Genomic DNA, 15,649 nt, shown 5'->3' with positions numbered 1-15,649 from the left:
CTAACTATGAAAATTTTCCTTTATGTGACTTGCCCAGCATCACATAGGAACTACATGGCAGAGGCAGGGATAGAATCCAATTCTCCAGGGTGGCATTCAACTTCCTTTCTCATCCTGTAATCGCCTGTCTCATTCACTGCACACATTCCAATTTCTGCAAAAAACAAGCAGGGATCCTACAAACACTAGCCTCATTAACTATGCAATACTGATTCATTCCTATAAAACCATCCTTCTTGGGCACTGAAAGAGGTCGGGGTCCCGTAGAAAAAAAATAGCATGTGATCATGTAATTACAGCATATCATAAGGCATAAGCAACCTTAAATTCTGAAAGTGCTTGACTTCGCCACCTGAACTTTTTTTGGATGTTGTTTTCTGGAACTATGCTGACCCCCAACTAGGGTCATCAGCAAGGTTCAAACCTTTAGATTCACAGCACAGACCTCTACCACCTGAGCTAAAGGACTAACTGGTAGCAGTAGAGGCTGTTATCGTCTGTGGACCTGCCACTAGAGGGCGAGAACAAACTTTGTGAGTGGGTTTCACAACTATTTGTCTGGCAGCAGAAGAACGGAGAGACTCAGGATTCTTGGGTTCTGGAGGGAAGTGTTCTTATGTGGTTACAGACCCTTCTGTCCCTGTGTCCCAAGCCAGTCTGTCACCACCACTGATCCTGACCATTCCTCCCACCGCCAGCTCCTGCCCCACTCACCCCTCTACATCTACATACTCCCATTCCTAAGCGCCCCACTCCCTGCCTTACCCTCACCCTCATCCCTCTGCATTAAAGTCAGGCAGCTTCCTCTTTCACCACTTTGCTGCCTGGGCACCAGTATGGGGGGGGGAATACTGAGAGCACAGGAAAGACATTTTCCCTACTTTCAATTCTCGTGCCTGAGATTTTTCACAAAGACAGCAAAAGGCACATCCCCTGACACAAGGCCAAACCCCCTTGCAAAATTTCAAGCCTTTGTTCCAAAGCAGGAGATTCTGCAGTGTGAATTACATCTTAATAGGAATACTGTCTGCCCTTCCATTCAGGATTATGTAATTTCCCTATAGCAACGGAAGTAATTGCTTACAAGTAAAAGTGGTATTTTTTTTAACACCAGTTAATACTATTTAGCCGCCAGAACATGCCATGTCACTGGCCAGCTCTCTGCAAGCCTCTGAACAACTGTGTGAGAACTACTAATCTTAGATGTCTGGTAGATAAGTTTTTCCTGAAAGTGCAATTTTTTAATTTTTTTTTTTTTTTTTTTTTTAAAGTTAACAGTGCGCCTTTAAGGAAGATTCAGGGATCTGGAACAGAAAGAGGAATGACTGAAGTTTTCCAGTTGTCAGCCAGCCTAGGACAAGGACTTTCTGTTCCTCCAGTGAGTCTCTTAGTAATGCATTAGATCCCAAACAGGCACAAAGAAAAATCTCTTTTAGCAGGCATTTGTGCTTTGCTATGGCAGGCAATAAGGATAAAGTTAATATTGACACCACATATTGCTGATAGTATGACTGAGAAGCTAAATAAACAGGGTGTCTTGGCTTTTTTTTATATTTAATATTTTAAAGAATTATCTCTTTATAAAATAAAATAAAATTCACAATGTGACTAGGATCCAAAGACACAAGCCAACAACGTAATTTGGTTTACTCCTTTATGTAGACAATCTTCTGGAATGGGCACTGTGGACTGACTGTTGGTATAGGAAACAGCTCTTTATAACAAAAATCCAAGTGGTATCTCCATGAAGGCCTCCAGATTAATTTTGTCTTGGCTCTGATCTGCCTTTTACAGCAATTACACAACAAAAACAACAAAAAAAAGGTTACTTACCTTTTGTACTGTTGTTCAAGATGTGTGGCTCATGTTCATTCTAGGTGTGTGCATGCCCATACGCACAGTCATAGGAGATTTTTTTTGCCTTAGAGGTATCCATAGGATTGGCAGTGCTGCCCCCTAGAGTGCCACGCTCGTGCACCGGTATATTAGGCGCCGCTGACTCTAGCCCTCTCAGTTCCTTCTTGCTAGCAGCTCCAACAGAGGGGCAGGAGGGCAGGTAATAGAATGGACGTGAGAAACACATCTTGAAGAAGAGTTACGAAAGGTAGGTAACCGTTTTTTCTTCTTCGAGTGCTTGCTCATGTCAATTCCATTCTAGGTGACTCACTAGCAGTATCCTTGGAAGTGGGCTCAGAGTTCATGGTCATGCAGTTTGTAACACTTCTCTACCAAAGCCAGCATCGTCTCGGGCCTGCTGGGTAAGCGTGAAATGAGACATGAATGTATGAATGGATGACCAGGTAGCAGCCCAACAGATATCTTGAATCGGCACTTGAGCCAGGAAAGCTGCAAACAAGACTAGTGCCCTAGTCGAGTGGGCAGTTACAATTGCCAATGAAGACACTTTTGCCAGATCAAAGCAAAAACGGATGCAGGCGGTGATCCATGATGAAATTCTCCGGCCGTACACTGGAAGAACTTTCATCCTGTCTACCACCGTGAAAAACAACTGCATTGACTTACGGAATGGCTTGGTTCTTTTGATGTAAAAGGCTAGCAGTCTCCTGAGGTTCCAAGAGCATAATCCGTGCTCCTCATCCAATTTATGAGGTTTTGGAAAGACAAGTAAATATACGTTCTGGCCTGTATAATATTGAGAAACTACCCTGGACAGGAAAACCGGGTGCAGTCACAGGCGGACCTTGTAAAACACCATATAGGGCAGCTCCGAGGTAAGCTCCCTAATCTCATAGACCCTATGCGCAGATGTTATCACTACCAGGAGCAAGGCCTTCCATGAGAGTGGAATCATAGAATACCAGGATTGGAAGGGACCTCAGGAGGTCCATTTAGTCCAACCCCCTGCTCAAAGCAGGACCAATCCCCAACTAAATCATCCCAGCCAGGACTTTGTCAAGCCTGACCTTAAAAATCTCTAAGGAAGGAGATTCCACCACTCCCTAGGTAACGCATTCCAGTGCCTCACCACCCTCCTAGTGAAAAAGTTTTTCCTAATATCCAACCTAAACCTCCCCCACTGCAACTTGAGACTATTACTCCTTGTTCTGCCATCTGCTACCACTGAGAACAGCCTAGCTCCATCCTCTTTGGAACCCCCTTTCAGGTAACTGAAAGCAGCTATCAAATCCCCCCTCATTCTTCTCTTCTGCAGACTAAATAATCCCTGTTCCCTCAGCCTCTCCTCATAAATCATACGAAGGGAGCAGGAAGCCAAAGGCTTGAAGGGGGGACCTGTGAACCGTGACAGCATGAGATTCAGGTCCCAAGGAGGGACAGGGTCATGGACATGGGGATAGTCACGCCAGACCTTTCAAAAACCAGACTGTCATGTCATGAGTGAAGACTGACCTGCCCTGGAATGGAGGGTGGAAGGCTGAAATAATGGCCAACTGAACCTTAACTGATGAAAGAGACAGGCCCTGGAGTTTGAGGTGCAGAAGGTAGTCTACGATCGACTGCACTGAAGCCAGCTCAGGCTGAATACCCTGGTTTGAGGCCCAGCACGTGAACCGTTTCTCTGCTCTGGGGACTGACGGCGTTTGGCTGCCCTCTGAGGAGGGCTCATGGCTGGCTTACCCACCTGGAGAGACCAAGCACTCCCGCTCCTCTGCATTCAACCATGCAGCAGCCAAGCTGTCAGGTGCAGCGCAGCCGGGTTCGTGTGCAGAAGACTGCTGTGGTTCTGAGACAGCAGATCCGGCCAGAGGGGCGGCTGCAGCAGACCCGCCACTGAGAGGTCCAGCAGGGTGCCGAACCAGTATTGGCAAGGCTAAGCCGGGACTATCAGGATAACCTTTGCCTTGTCTTTTTTCATCTTCTCAAGGACTCTGTGGATTAATGGCACTGATGGGAAGGAGTACATTCAGGCCCCCAACCATAGAAGCAAAAACGAATCTGACAGGGAGCCTCTGTTGATCCCCCAAAATTGAGTAAAACATGTAGCACTTCCTGGGTGGATTTGTTTGCGTTCCGGCAGAACAGGGAGTTCCCCACCTTTGGAAGATGATGTTAACCACCTCTGGATGGAGTGACCATTCGTGGCAAGACCAGAAGGTCTTGCTGAGGTGATCTGCCAACACGTTCCTGGCCACGGGAAGGTGCATGGCAATGAGATAAATGGCATGCTGCTCACAGAAGTCCCAGAGAGCTTCTTGCAGTGGGCTGACAATCAGGTTTTGCTTTGCTTGCTGATGTAAAACATTGCGGCGGTATTTTCCTTTAGGATCTGCAGCACCTTGCCCTTCACATGAAGCAGGAAAGTCTGATAGTCCAAGCAAACCGCTCTGAGCTCTCTGACCTTTATGTGGAGGGAGCAAGCATCTCACGACCAACAGTCTTGTGTGCTGATATCAGCCAGGTGGGCCCCCCACCTCAGGTTCAAGGCATCGGAGACCAGTGTCAGTGATGGGGCTGCAAAGGGAAATGCCTGCAACACTGATCCAGGTTTCACCCACCATTTCACGGATGACTGTATGTGGTCCAGCACCCTGACCACGCGGTCTAGATTGTGCTGTTGGGGATGTAGACCGAAGACAACCATGCTTGCAGGGATCTGAGATGGAACCGCGCGTGACTGATTACGTAAGTACAGGCTGCCATATGGTTTAACAAGCTCAGGCACGTGTGAGCTCTCACATGCAAGATCAGGTTTGACATGGCTCAGAAACAGGCATCCAGAAGGAAGGCTCTGGCTCTTGTGGAGTTGAGGACTGCGCTATGAAAGCTGTCTGTTGCACCAGTATTAAGGTTGATTTCTTTTTATTAACTGGCCCAGATTGTTGCAGGTGGAACATACCAGATCGAGGCTCCTTTGAACCTGACCCCGAGATCTGCCCTTGATGAGCCAGTCATCAAGGTACGGATAAACCTGGACCCCTCGATGCCTCAGGTAAGCAGCCACTGGCACCATGCATTTTGTAAAAACTGGCGGGGCTGCTGAGTCCGAAGGGAGGCATCATGAATTGGAAATGACGCTGGCCCACCACAAAACAGAGGAACCATCTGTGTCCTTGAAAAATGGAGATATGAAACTATGCGTCCATCAAGTCGAGGGCGGCGTAACAGTCTCCAGGATCCAGGGAAGGGATGATGGAGGCCAGGAAGACCATGCAAAACTTCACCTTTTTGAGATATTTTTTGAGGAGTCACAAGTCCAGAATGGGTCTTAAGCCCCCTTTCACTTTGAGGATTAAGAAATAGTGGGAGAACCCCCCTTTCCCGCTCATGTCCTGAGGGACCTCCTCCACCACTCCTAGCTGTAGGAGATTTTCTACTTCCTGAGCAAGGAGTTGCTCATGAGAAACCCATCCCTCTTCAGGGACCTAAGGGGAGTGGGAGGGAGGGGCAGCCGAGAATTGGAGGGTGTAGCCCAGAGATGATATACCGAGCATCCAACGGTTTGAGGTTACTCATGACCAAGCCAACCGGAAGGCGGTTCAGGAAGGAGTAGGGTGGATCCTGAGAATTGACTCAGGTGCGGTCCTCAAGCACATCCTCAAAATGAGCGCTTCTGGCCCTCTGGGTATTTTGCTGGACAGGCAAACGAGAGGTGGAGGGGCAATGATGGCTGAACCCTGAGTCTTTGTCTGTTCTCCTAGAGGAGCCCTGCTGAGGAGGCCAAGGCCTAGGAGGCGGAGGCAGTCTGAACGGTTTTCTCACCATCTGCGGTGTGGCAGGCTTAGTGAGCGGAAAGCGTCTCTAATGTCCTTGAGTCCATGCAGCCTTGCATCCGTCTGCTCCAAGAAGCACCCCCTTCCGTCAACGGAAGGTCCGGATGGAGGACTGCATCTCCTGGGACAGACCCACAGACTGAAGCCAGGAACTGTGCCACATTACTGTGGCCGCGGCAATGACCCTTGCCGCTGAATTGGCCGCATCCCAGGCCATCTGGAGGTACCTTCCTCCAAAATGGTGGTAAACTCCTGGCCCAAGTCCTGGGGCAGGGAGTCAAACTTTTTGAGGGAGTCCCACAGATTAAAACTGTATTTCCCCAATAAAGCCTGGTGGTTTGACACCCTAAACTGAAGTGTGGCCATTGAATAAATGTTCCTTCCAAAAAGGTCTAGCCTCTTGGTGTCTTTATTTGTGGGTGTGGAACTGGCTTGCCCTTCCCTGTCCCTTTCATTGGCTGCCGAGATGACAGTGACCCTGGAGGCGGGTGGGTATAAGTATTCAAACCTTTTAGCAGAGATGAAGTATTTATTTTCAGCCTGCTTGGAGGTGGGTGGGATAGAACACAGGGATTGCCAGAGGGCCTTGGCTATGTTTAAAATCCCGTCATACACTGGCAATACGACCCACGCAGGGGCTGACGTCGTTAGCAGGTTGAATAAAGTGTCAGACTGCTCTGCCATTTCTTCCATCTCCAAGCCTTAGTTTGAAGCCACCCTCCTGAGCAGGACTTTGTACTCCTTAAAGTCATCCAGTGGACTGGCATGCAAGGGCCCTGCTACCACCTCAGCTGGCAATGAGGACGAGGATTGGACTACCGGGGAAGGGCCTGGAACATTGTCCCCTGTAGGGGAAGGTTCCTTTGGAGTGGATACCTGCTCTTCAACCCCCAGTATCAGATTCCACTCCACGCACCGAGCCCAGTGCCGTCAGTGCCAGGGGTTGCTTCTCCAAGGCAGCAAGGGAGGAGAAGTGCAAGAAGGGCATCGGGATGCCCCATACCTTCCAATATGGCCACTGTGCAGGCCACTGGCTCCTAGGTTGGCAACATGGTAGTTGAGGCAGCCTCAGGCACCCACAAGGGCCGCTGCTGCTGTCATGGTGAGGGGCTGAAGTTCCGCTCAGCTCCAGACGAGTCCCCTTCTGGTGACCATGGTGGGGCTGTAGAGGCTGACCGTAGCTGCGGGAGAGTGATGCCTTGAATAGAGGGATTGGCGACTATCCAAAGACCCAAGTGGGGATATTGGTCACCAATGCTGAACCAGTCTCGTGCCTGGGGGGAACAACACACCAACAGAGATCTGCACCAGGGAGTTGACTGGCAAGACGACGATTGGTGTTGGTCGTACAGAGACTGACGCCTCACTGTGGGCAATTCGCACCATGTTGATGGTGACCACGAGTGCAGTGCTGATGACTTGGGCTGTCTGACAGGAGATCTAGGTTACAGAGTCGGGAATCTCAGCTGTGGAGACAGGGAACGCTGTCTTTGCTCCAGGGACCGACGGCGTTTGGCTGCCCTCTGAGGAGGTCTCATGGCTGGCTTACCGGCCTGGGGAAACTTAGCTGTATCTAAGGTTGTGCACAGCACCAGGAGGATTCTCTGGTCCCTGGCCACCATGAGGCTCTCAGACGTTAATAGCCCTGCCAAGTGCCTGGGGCCCCTACTGCTCCCAGGAGTCAAAGGCGGATCCCTAATGGGGTTGAATGATCCAGCAGGGGATGAACCATCTTGAGGATCCGGAGTGGGTGGACGGGCTGAACTGGGTCCTTTGCCCAACTCCCCTGGACTTAAGTTCCTGCTAAGCTGCGCAGCCGCACAGCAAGCTATCAAAGGCCCAGCCCAGCTGAAGCTGCCACAGCCAGGGAGAGGCTCCTCTCCCCCCGGCACAGCCAGCCAGAGCTGCCGCAGCCAGGGAGAGGCTCCTCTCCCCCCAGCACAGCCAGCCGGAGCTACTGCTGCTGGAGCGGGACACCTCTACCCCCGCCGGCGTTGCTGCAGTGAGAGAGGGCTGGGGGGAGTCCTCCCTCTCTGCCGCAGCTCCGGGGCAGCCTGCATCCCGGAGCCCACACCCCCAGCCAGAGCCCTCACCCTCCCACCCCAACCCTCTACCCCAGCCCAGAGCCCCCTCACACACACCCCCCAATCCCCTCATCCTGGCCCCAACCCAGAGCTTGCACCCCCAGCCAGAACCCTCTGCCCTAGTCCTGAGTCCCCTCCCGTAGCCAAATCCCCTCTCCCACCCCAGAGCCAGCACCCCAAGCCAGAGCCCTCACCCCCCTCCCAACATATCCCAACCCTCTGCTCAAGCACCGAGCTCCCTGGCACGCTCTGAACCCCTTGGCCCCACCCCCACCACACATCACCTCCATATTGGCGCACATAATAAAATTCATTCTGCACATGGACGTAAAAAATTAGAGGGAACACTGCCCTTGACCCTTCTTGCATGGTGCCGGAGAGTCTCATTTCTTCAGGTGCTCTTTGGCACCAGCGAAGGAGAGTGGTGCTGGGCAGAACTTGGTGCTGGAGGTGCACTCCACACCAATGCCGAGGTGCTGGGTGAAGAGTCGGAGTGGAAAGGCTCCGACGCTGGGCAAAGCGTAGCCTCCATGAGGAGGGCCCTTAGATGAATGTTGCGCTCCTTTTGAATTCTAGGACGGAAGTTCTTACAAATGCGACTTGTCCTTCACATGTGACTCTCCCAAGCACTTTAGGCAGCTGCTATGGGGGTTGCTAATGGGCACAGGCCTATTACAGAAAGAACAAGGCTTAGAACCTATGGACCATCCCTGCTGGGACTCTTACTTACTAACTACACTACTTAACACCACTAACTACTGTGAACAAACTATATACAGAACTAACAAGCAATAAATGCCAGAAAGAACCACTATCCACTTGAGAGGCAAGGGGAAGGTGCTCCAACCAGCTGTCACAGATGGTAAGAAGGAACTGAGAGGGTGTATGGCCGGTGGTGCCTAATTTACCAACGCATGAACGTGGCACTCCAGAGGGTGCCACTGCCAACCCTACAGATACTGCTAAGGCAAAAAAAAATCTCAGACTGTGCACGTGGGCGTGCACACACCAAGAATGGAATCGACATGAGCAGGCACTAAAGAAGAAAAACCTATTACCTAGAGGGAGCTGTATGTCAGTAGCCTCCTCCACAAAAATCTTGCTTAGAGTGGGGAGGAAAGTGGATCACCTGCCATATAGGGGAGAATTCACAATTCAAAAATCTGAATTTAAGTACTGGGTATTTAGATTAAAAAAAAAACAGTCTAGTTTTCATCCAGCTGAGGAGAATGTGAAATATTTATCTAGTACTTGTATTTAACTTTAGACCTTAATAGTTCTAATAACTGTTCCACACCTTCTAGTGGTAGCAAGCAGGATGACAGAGTAATAACGTGGCAGAGAAGTTTCAACACTGGGGCAGCTTTTCAACAGTAAGGCAGTAATAAATATTCATGCTTTTAATTTTATATACTTTTATGTTGCATTCCAATTGTGCAATTAGTTTTGTGGGAGCCATGTCTAAAAAAAGTATCTTTTGGAGCTTCATTTTGAGAACTCTCTTAGAGATGTGAAATCATCGGTTTGTGTTTTCTGCTAATACAGTGGAAACAGGTTAATGACAAACTAATTTCAGATGAATGTGCATTTCTTAGGGCTTTTTCAAGAAAGCCCAATTACTGCTTTCTCTTTTGTAACTTGTTGGTCAACATTACTTGACTGTAAATAACTTCTGGAATATGTTGAGCTGTGGCTCACGAAAGCTTATGCTCAAATAAATTTGTTAGTCTCTAAGGTGCCACAAGTACTCCTTTTCTTTTTACTGTTAACTTTGGAATCCTTTTACTTGTTGAACATTTCAGTAAATAAGATATATAAATAACTATTCAAGACAAATATATGCATAGGTCCAAGCTATTTCAGCTATAATTTCAATGTTTTTCCAGCAAACATAGATGCACACAATGTAAATTATCAAACTTCACTAATCAGTTTATTTTATTCTAACATTTAAGTATCTGAAAAGTCTCTGTAGTATATCTACCCATGCATATAGTATAAAATGTGTGAATCTGTTTAAAACAAGAGTTTGCTCGGTACTCACAGAATTGAAAAAATGCACAAGTTTTGATTATAAAGGCTCTGTTTTCCTTAAATTTGTACAAATTATAATTTCAAAAGCATTTACTGTGAGCTGAGATTAACATAAAATGAGTACTCCAATGATCTGATAATCTATGTTTAACATATGATCACTCGAAAAACCATTTATAGCAGGGTGGTCACCCGCTCCAGCGCTGACAGGGTAAAAGTCAGCCCTGGAAGAGGCCTAAGGGCTGGGAGAAAAGCCCAGGCTGATGAACGGATCATTGATGAAGGGATCAGCAGCAGCTGTGGCCAGCTCAATCAGGGCCCAGCTGGCCCCTATAAGAGGGCAGTGGGCCAGGAGCAGGCAGTCTCTCTCTGACAGCAGAGAGGAAAGGACCTGGCTGCCTGGGAGCTAAACAGGAACCTGAGGTGGGGTAGCACTGGGGAAAGGTAGGAGGAGCTGGGGAGCTCATGCCGGGAAACCCCCCAGGCTGCAGGGCTTTGTGCGGGGCCTAAACAGGTTCTGGGGCTGTAAAGGGGCAGACCGGGGCTAGGTAGAGGCAGTAGGTCCTATCTCCCCATGCCTATGATGGCTGGCTTATACAGACTACAGTTGGCCCCAGTGAAAGGGGGCTAGATGGTGACTGGCAGTAGCCCATAGGCTGAGGCAAGGTGGGATTAGGGGGCTTGGGGGTTCCCCAGGGAGGGGAGACCCAGAGACTGGGGGAGATACTGCTGGGGCAGAACCCCCAGATAAAGGGGCACTGGGGTCTGGAAGGGACATGGGGACCAGCGAGAGGCGGGACATCGGCCAGCAGGGGGCACTCAGGAGGCTGGTAAGCTAATTCCCTGGACGAACAACGGGAGGCGCCGCAGGGTTGAATCCCACCCTGTGACATCATTCTATTGTTGATCAGGACACACAACTGTATGTACAACAGACATGGGATAGACTTAAGAGTCAGGTCACAACTTTGTTAATTTAACACTGGATAGGGGTGCTATGTGCCCACACTCTGCCCTCCCATACCAAGTATTTAACTGGTTCCAGTGTGGGGCTACAGGGCTCCCGCCACATAGCCAATAACTCAGAGTATATCTTCTCAGCCTACCCCGGGACTGAGCTCAATTCTGAATCCTTGCTCCCTTTCTATACATGGGGAGAGGCAGACGCTACCAAGGGGATAGATATCTCAGTCCATAAAGAATTCAGGTCTCCCCGTCTCCTATAGGCACAAGGTCCACTAACAAAATCCAGGATCTTGTTTACCTCTGGGAGCTGGACCTTCTAGCTTTTATCTGCTCTGGACACTGGCCACAAGTTGCAATGAGCTGAACAGTCTTCCTCTTTCCTAATATTAAACTTTCATATCCTATTTCTTTCAGCCCAAATGTGCTTCCATGATGCGAGCCCACCAGATCTGTTGCCAGAAAAATTATTTCCTCATCTCAAAAAGAGGCAACTGGTCAGACTCGCAGCATCATAAAACCATAACTTCTATGCTGCAACTAAAGGGAAGGAGGCCAGGGCAGCTAACAGAAGCAAGAAGTTTTTGAAAAGCTTGGGAGAGTTTAATGGGCAGAGGAACAGAGGACATGCAAGAACTATTCCACTAGCATTACCTCCCCTGCCCCAGCTAATGGAAAGGTTGAGGACCTAAAGAGGAGGAGGGGCTGGCCCCCATCTTGCCACTATTTGCTCTTAAATCTTCCTCACCCCTGCTGAATTCTGTTATATTCCCTGCCATTCCTCACTGATTGAGGGGGAGAGGGAAGCATTGATATGGGAACTAAAGTCTTCCCACTATTCAGTGATGAGTGTAATGCATAAACTGTGGTAATAAATACTGTATAAATATTAACTAATAATCATTATACATGATACTAACTTTTCAGTCCAAACATAGTCAACCTAAATGTCTTATATAACTATTAGAAAAACAGAACTGCCTTTTTTAAAAATTATTATTAAACTTTGCAGTTTCTTCATTTATTTATTTTAAACCTGTCATCCTGGCAACATATTGTGCAATGTGAAATAAGAAGCAATCTTATGCAGAGAATCACAGCTATTGGACATTGATTGGGCCTATTAGGTCATGCAGTCTATTGTCTTGGAGGTGCAAGGTAGTTCTCTACAGTATTTTCTTCAGTAAATCATTCTAGCACTGAGATTTTCCTTTGTAAACAAGCAGATCTTGTGTTTAGGACTTCTTTTTGATATTCTGTAATTTAATCTATCATAGATAAACTTGTCCACATACACTTTAGACCTAAACAATTACTCTCCCTCACTGGCGTTTATACCCTTTAAATATTAGTAGATGGTTATCATATTCCCTTCTTAGTTATAACTCTGCCAAACTATATAAAAAGTTATACATTTTGAAGAAATGTATCCCTCCAGCCCCTATTCAATTTTTAAATTCTTAATGGTTTGATTTTTGTGGTATACAACAGGTAACTCACCTTCCCAATATTTCCAGTAATTCTGCTATGCCATTGTGATGTTCTGTTTCATAAATAAACCTAAACAAATGAAATACAGTTTTAGTCAGTCAGTATTGACTATATATAGACCTATCTCCAAGACATGACTTCGTATCTATCTGATGTTTCATGTAGCATAAGAAAAATGTGAAGTGGAAAATTAGTACTTCAGACAGTGTACTACCATTTATATTCAGCAGGCTGAAAAATCCATTTTTTAAAATATAGTATGTACAAGTCAGGAATAGATTTGATTGTTTTGGATAATTAAATCTTTAGAGTTGCTTCTTTTGCTGTGCTTACAAAATGATCTATTAATAGCAATAATTAGCCACGTTGAATGCTTTTATTTTAAAAATTTACACGGTCCTAGGACTACAAGATACTCATGTTGGTTTTGCTTCCTTGCAACATCCGTTCTGTAGCAGAACTGCATACCTGGCACAGTAATGCTGTCAATGGCATATCCATCTGTACTGAACTGGCACAGTAAGTTACTGTTCTCTAACCACCTACACTGAAGAGAAAAAACGAGCAAACATCCTTGTGCTTTTCCAGTTGTCACATTTTATGCAGGGGTAATGATCAAAAACTGAATGCAGTCAAATTATATTTTAAAATTAAGACAATACTGAGTGTGTAGCATAATGCTATAATTTATTCTCCCATTTGTAAGGCAAACGTGTGTGAGGTGTTCCAATAATTCCCAGATATTGATCTAAAAGATCTGTTTTGCACTATACATTTGTTTCCAAGATGATCAGTAATAAATAGGACAAGTCAAGCCTCCATATTATGTTTTCTCTTTTGGTGGAAAGGCACAATTTGTTGGGTTTTTTGGAAGTTTTTCAAAACTCTAAAGTTCCATGTTTGTCCAATTTATACTTCAGATAGGTTTTGAAAACACTTGTTACAAAATTTCATCAACAAAATTTAGAACAGAAAACAGTTTCCCATTTTAAAATGTTTTTATAGAATGGATTCAAAACAGTTTGCTTTGAGTATTATTTTCCCCAGAAAAAGTAACTCAGTTCAGATAAGAAAATTTTCAGCAAAAACTGAAATTGGTAGGAAAATCCTTTTTATTTGATAACATTAATTTCATTTAATTGTTAAACACCAAAATAAAGAAAATATTTAAAGTAATAAATACACAAGGAAAAACTTTAAAATCCATATCCCAATAACAGACAGCCACATAATTTTTACTTATGATTCGAGGAAGCAAGAAAAGAAACTCTGCTTAAACCTGGCCTGGGAGTTACACTGAGAACCTGCAGAATCACACCAAATATGAGCAAAGTAAATGTTTTAGAGAGGCGTACATTACATTAAAAAAGTACATGTAACTATTTTTTCAGTTAAGTTCAAGGCTTAAGCAGTTGAAGGAACTTGTTTGTAAACTTATTTTTCTCCTTAGAATTTTATGCCCAGAAGTACTATACAAAATTTCTATCCAGATTTGTTGAGATGCATAAAGACTTTAGTTTCTATGTCCTTGAGAATTCAGTTGGTAGATAAAGGCTTCTTCTTTATACTTTGAGAAGGGTGCTTTCTATACTATAATCTAGATTTCACTGCAGCATTCCTCATGTAAATTTCAGAACAGAAGCAGAAAAGTGAAAAAAGTGTCCATCCATTGTTTATACAAACTACTAAAAGGTGAATGGGTAGAATATTTGTCACCCATTCAAAAGATGTACTAGAAATGACTAGATTTGAAATCTTGGCTTCCATTACATAAAAACGCTGCCAATGCAGAAAAAAATGGCAGAATAAACCTCCAATCGGATACATTTCAGATATATTGTTTCATGAAATTGTGCATTCCAGCATTAACTTAATCAAAACCCTCTATTGGTTAAATAAATTGTAAGCAAATATGCACTCCCTTTCTGTCTTTTCTTGAAATCATTTTCCCTGAAACAAAACATAACAATACTTCATCTAAGAAAGAGTGGGGTTCAGTGTATTCAGGACCAAGAACCACTGCATGAAGACAGAGCAGATGGGGCTTATTCACTATTTTTAGGCAGTTCCTCAGTTCCTTTTTCTAAAAGCATTTTCTAGAGATAAGATTCCCCTACACCTGAACTGGCAAAAAGCTGTTGTGCAGTTGGCACCATTCTCTCCAAGGGGCCACATGTTCGCTTTTAGGAGGAAAAGTGTACAAGGGGCAGAGACAAGAAAACGTGCTATATACAAGTAACACTGCTATACAGCATACTGGATCTACAGAAAAACGAGATGCATCAAACAAAGGGCATGGCTTCAAAAGCTGAAGTCTGTGGAACCCGTACTGAGACCCTATTGTGCAGCAAACTGATTACTTGCAAATGAAGTAGGGATGAGTCCATATTTGAGTATATATCAATCATATCCTGTCTAACATGAAGCCCATATATGCCAGTTGTTTGCCGCTACATGCTTGGAAATCCACTTAACACTTTAATATCATGTCACACTGAGGTGCTGATATAGGTCAACTATAAATTTGGAAACAGTCATGAACTGTGTTTCCCGTGAAAAATTTCAAGGTATATAAGTTTAGCTTTTCCCTTCCCTCCTTAAAATTCCTTCCAAATTTCTAAAGCCTTTTCCAACTTTGCTTTTTCAGAATGTTCTACATGGTACATTACTGCGGTAGCAATTTTGTATGGAGCGACTTACTAACAAGCCAGATTTTGTTACCCTTATCCACAAGCAGAGCTCTGCAAGTATCTATTTCAACAGGGTTTCATGGTAGTAAGTTTCTACTCAACAAGAGCAAGGGAGGCAGAAACTAGCTCTGTTTTTGCGGTGGGTTGCTATTGCTGCACTCAGAACTGCAACCCCACTGATTTTAAGAGTGTGTCTACACTAATTAAAAAACATGGCTAGCTTGTCCAGCTCACTCAGGCTCGCAGGGCTTGGACTAAGAGGTTGTTTAATTGAGATGTAGATGTCTGGGCTTGGGCTGGAGCCCAGGCTCTAAGACCCTGAAAGGTGGGAGGGTCCTACAGCTTGGGTTGCAGCCCAAGCCCGAATATCTACACCACAAATGAACAGCCCCTTCACCCGAGGCAGCTGGCACAGGGCAGTTGCAGGTTTTTAATTGCAATGTAGACATACCCCAAATGCCTTACCCTGACCTTCTGAATTTACATCTGTGTTTATTGAACTGGGGTGCGTACGTGTGCATGTGTGCAAAGTTTGGGCAAAGTAACAATAACTATTAGCGGGGATCACTATCTATTTACTCTAGTGGTTGCTGCCACAGATAATATAAACATTTTGATAAAGTGTTTAGGGAGTCATTATTTTTATTCTAAGCCAAATATGCTGGAGGCAAAAATCCAAATAAGTAATGTGTTCCGT

At 45.7% G+C, this 15,649-nt stretch overlaps 1 protein-coding gene across 4 annotated transcripts in view; it reads right to left on the bottom strand.

The window, feature by feature from the left end:
• PPP2R5C (protein phosphatase 2 regulatory subunit B'gamma) overlaps positions 1-15,649 on the bottom strand; it is a 194,267-nt gene that overhangs the window by 58,356 nt on the left and 120,262 nt on the right. For all 4 annotated transcript variants that reach the window (XM_077819371.1, XM_077819374.1, XM_077819372.1 and 1 more), the window contains one exon: positions 12,272-12,331. In XM_077819371.1, the coding sequence (XP_077675497.1) occupies positions 12,272-12,331 (60 nt within the window). The remainder of the gene's footprint in view (positions 1-12,271; positions 12,332-15,649) is intronic.

Source organism: Eretmochelys imbricata, chromosome 6, assembly GCF_965152235.1.
Source record: "Eretmochelys imbricata isolate rEreImb1 chromosome 6, rEreImb1.hap1, whole genome shotgun sequence".
NCBI lineage: Eukaryota > Metazoa > Chordata > Testudines > Cheloniidae > Eretmochelys > Eretmochelys imbricata.
This window is presented reverse-complemented; position numbering and strand designations above follow the sequence as displayed.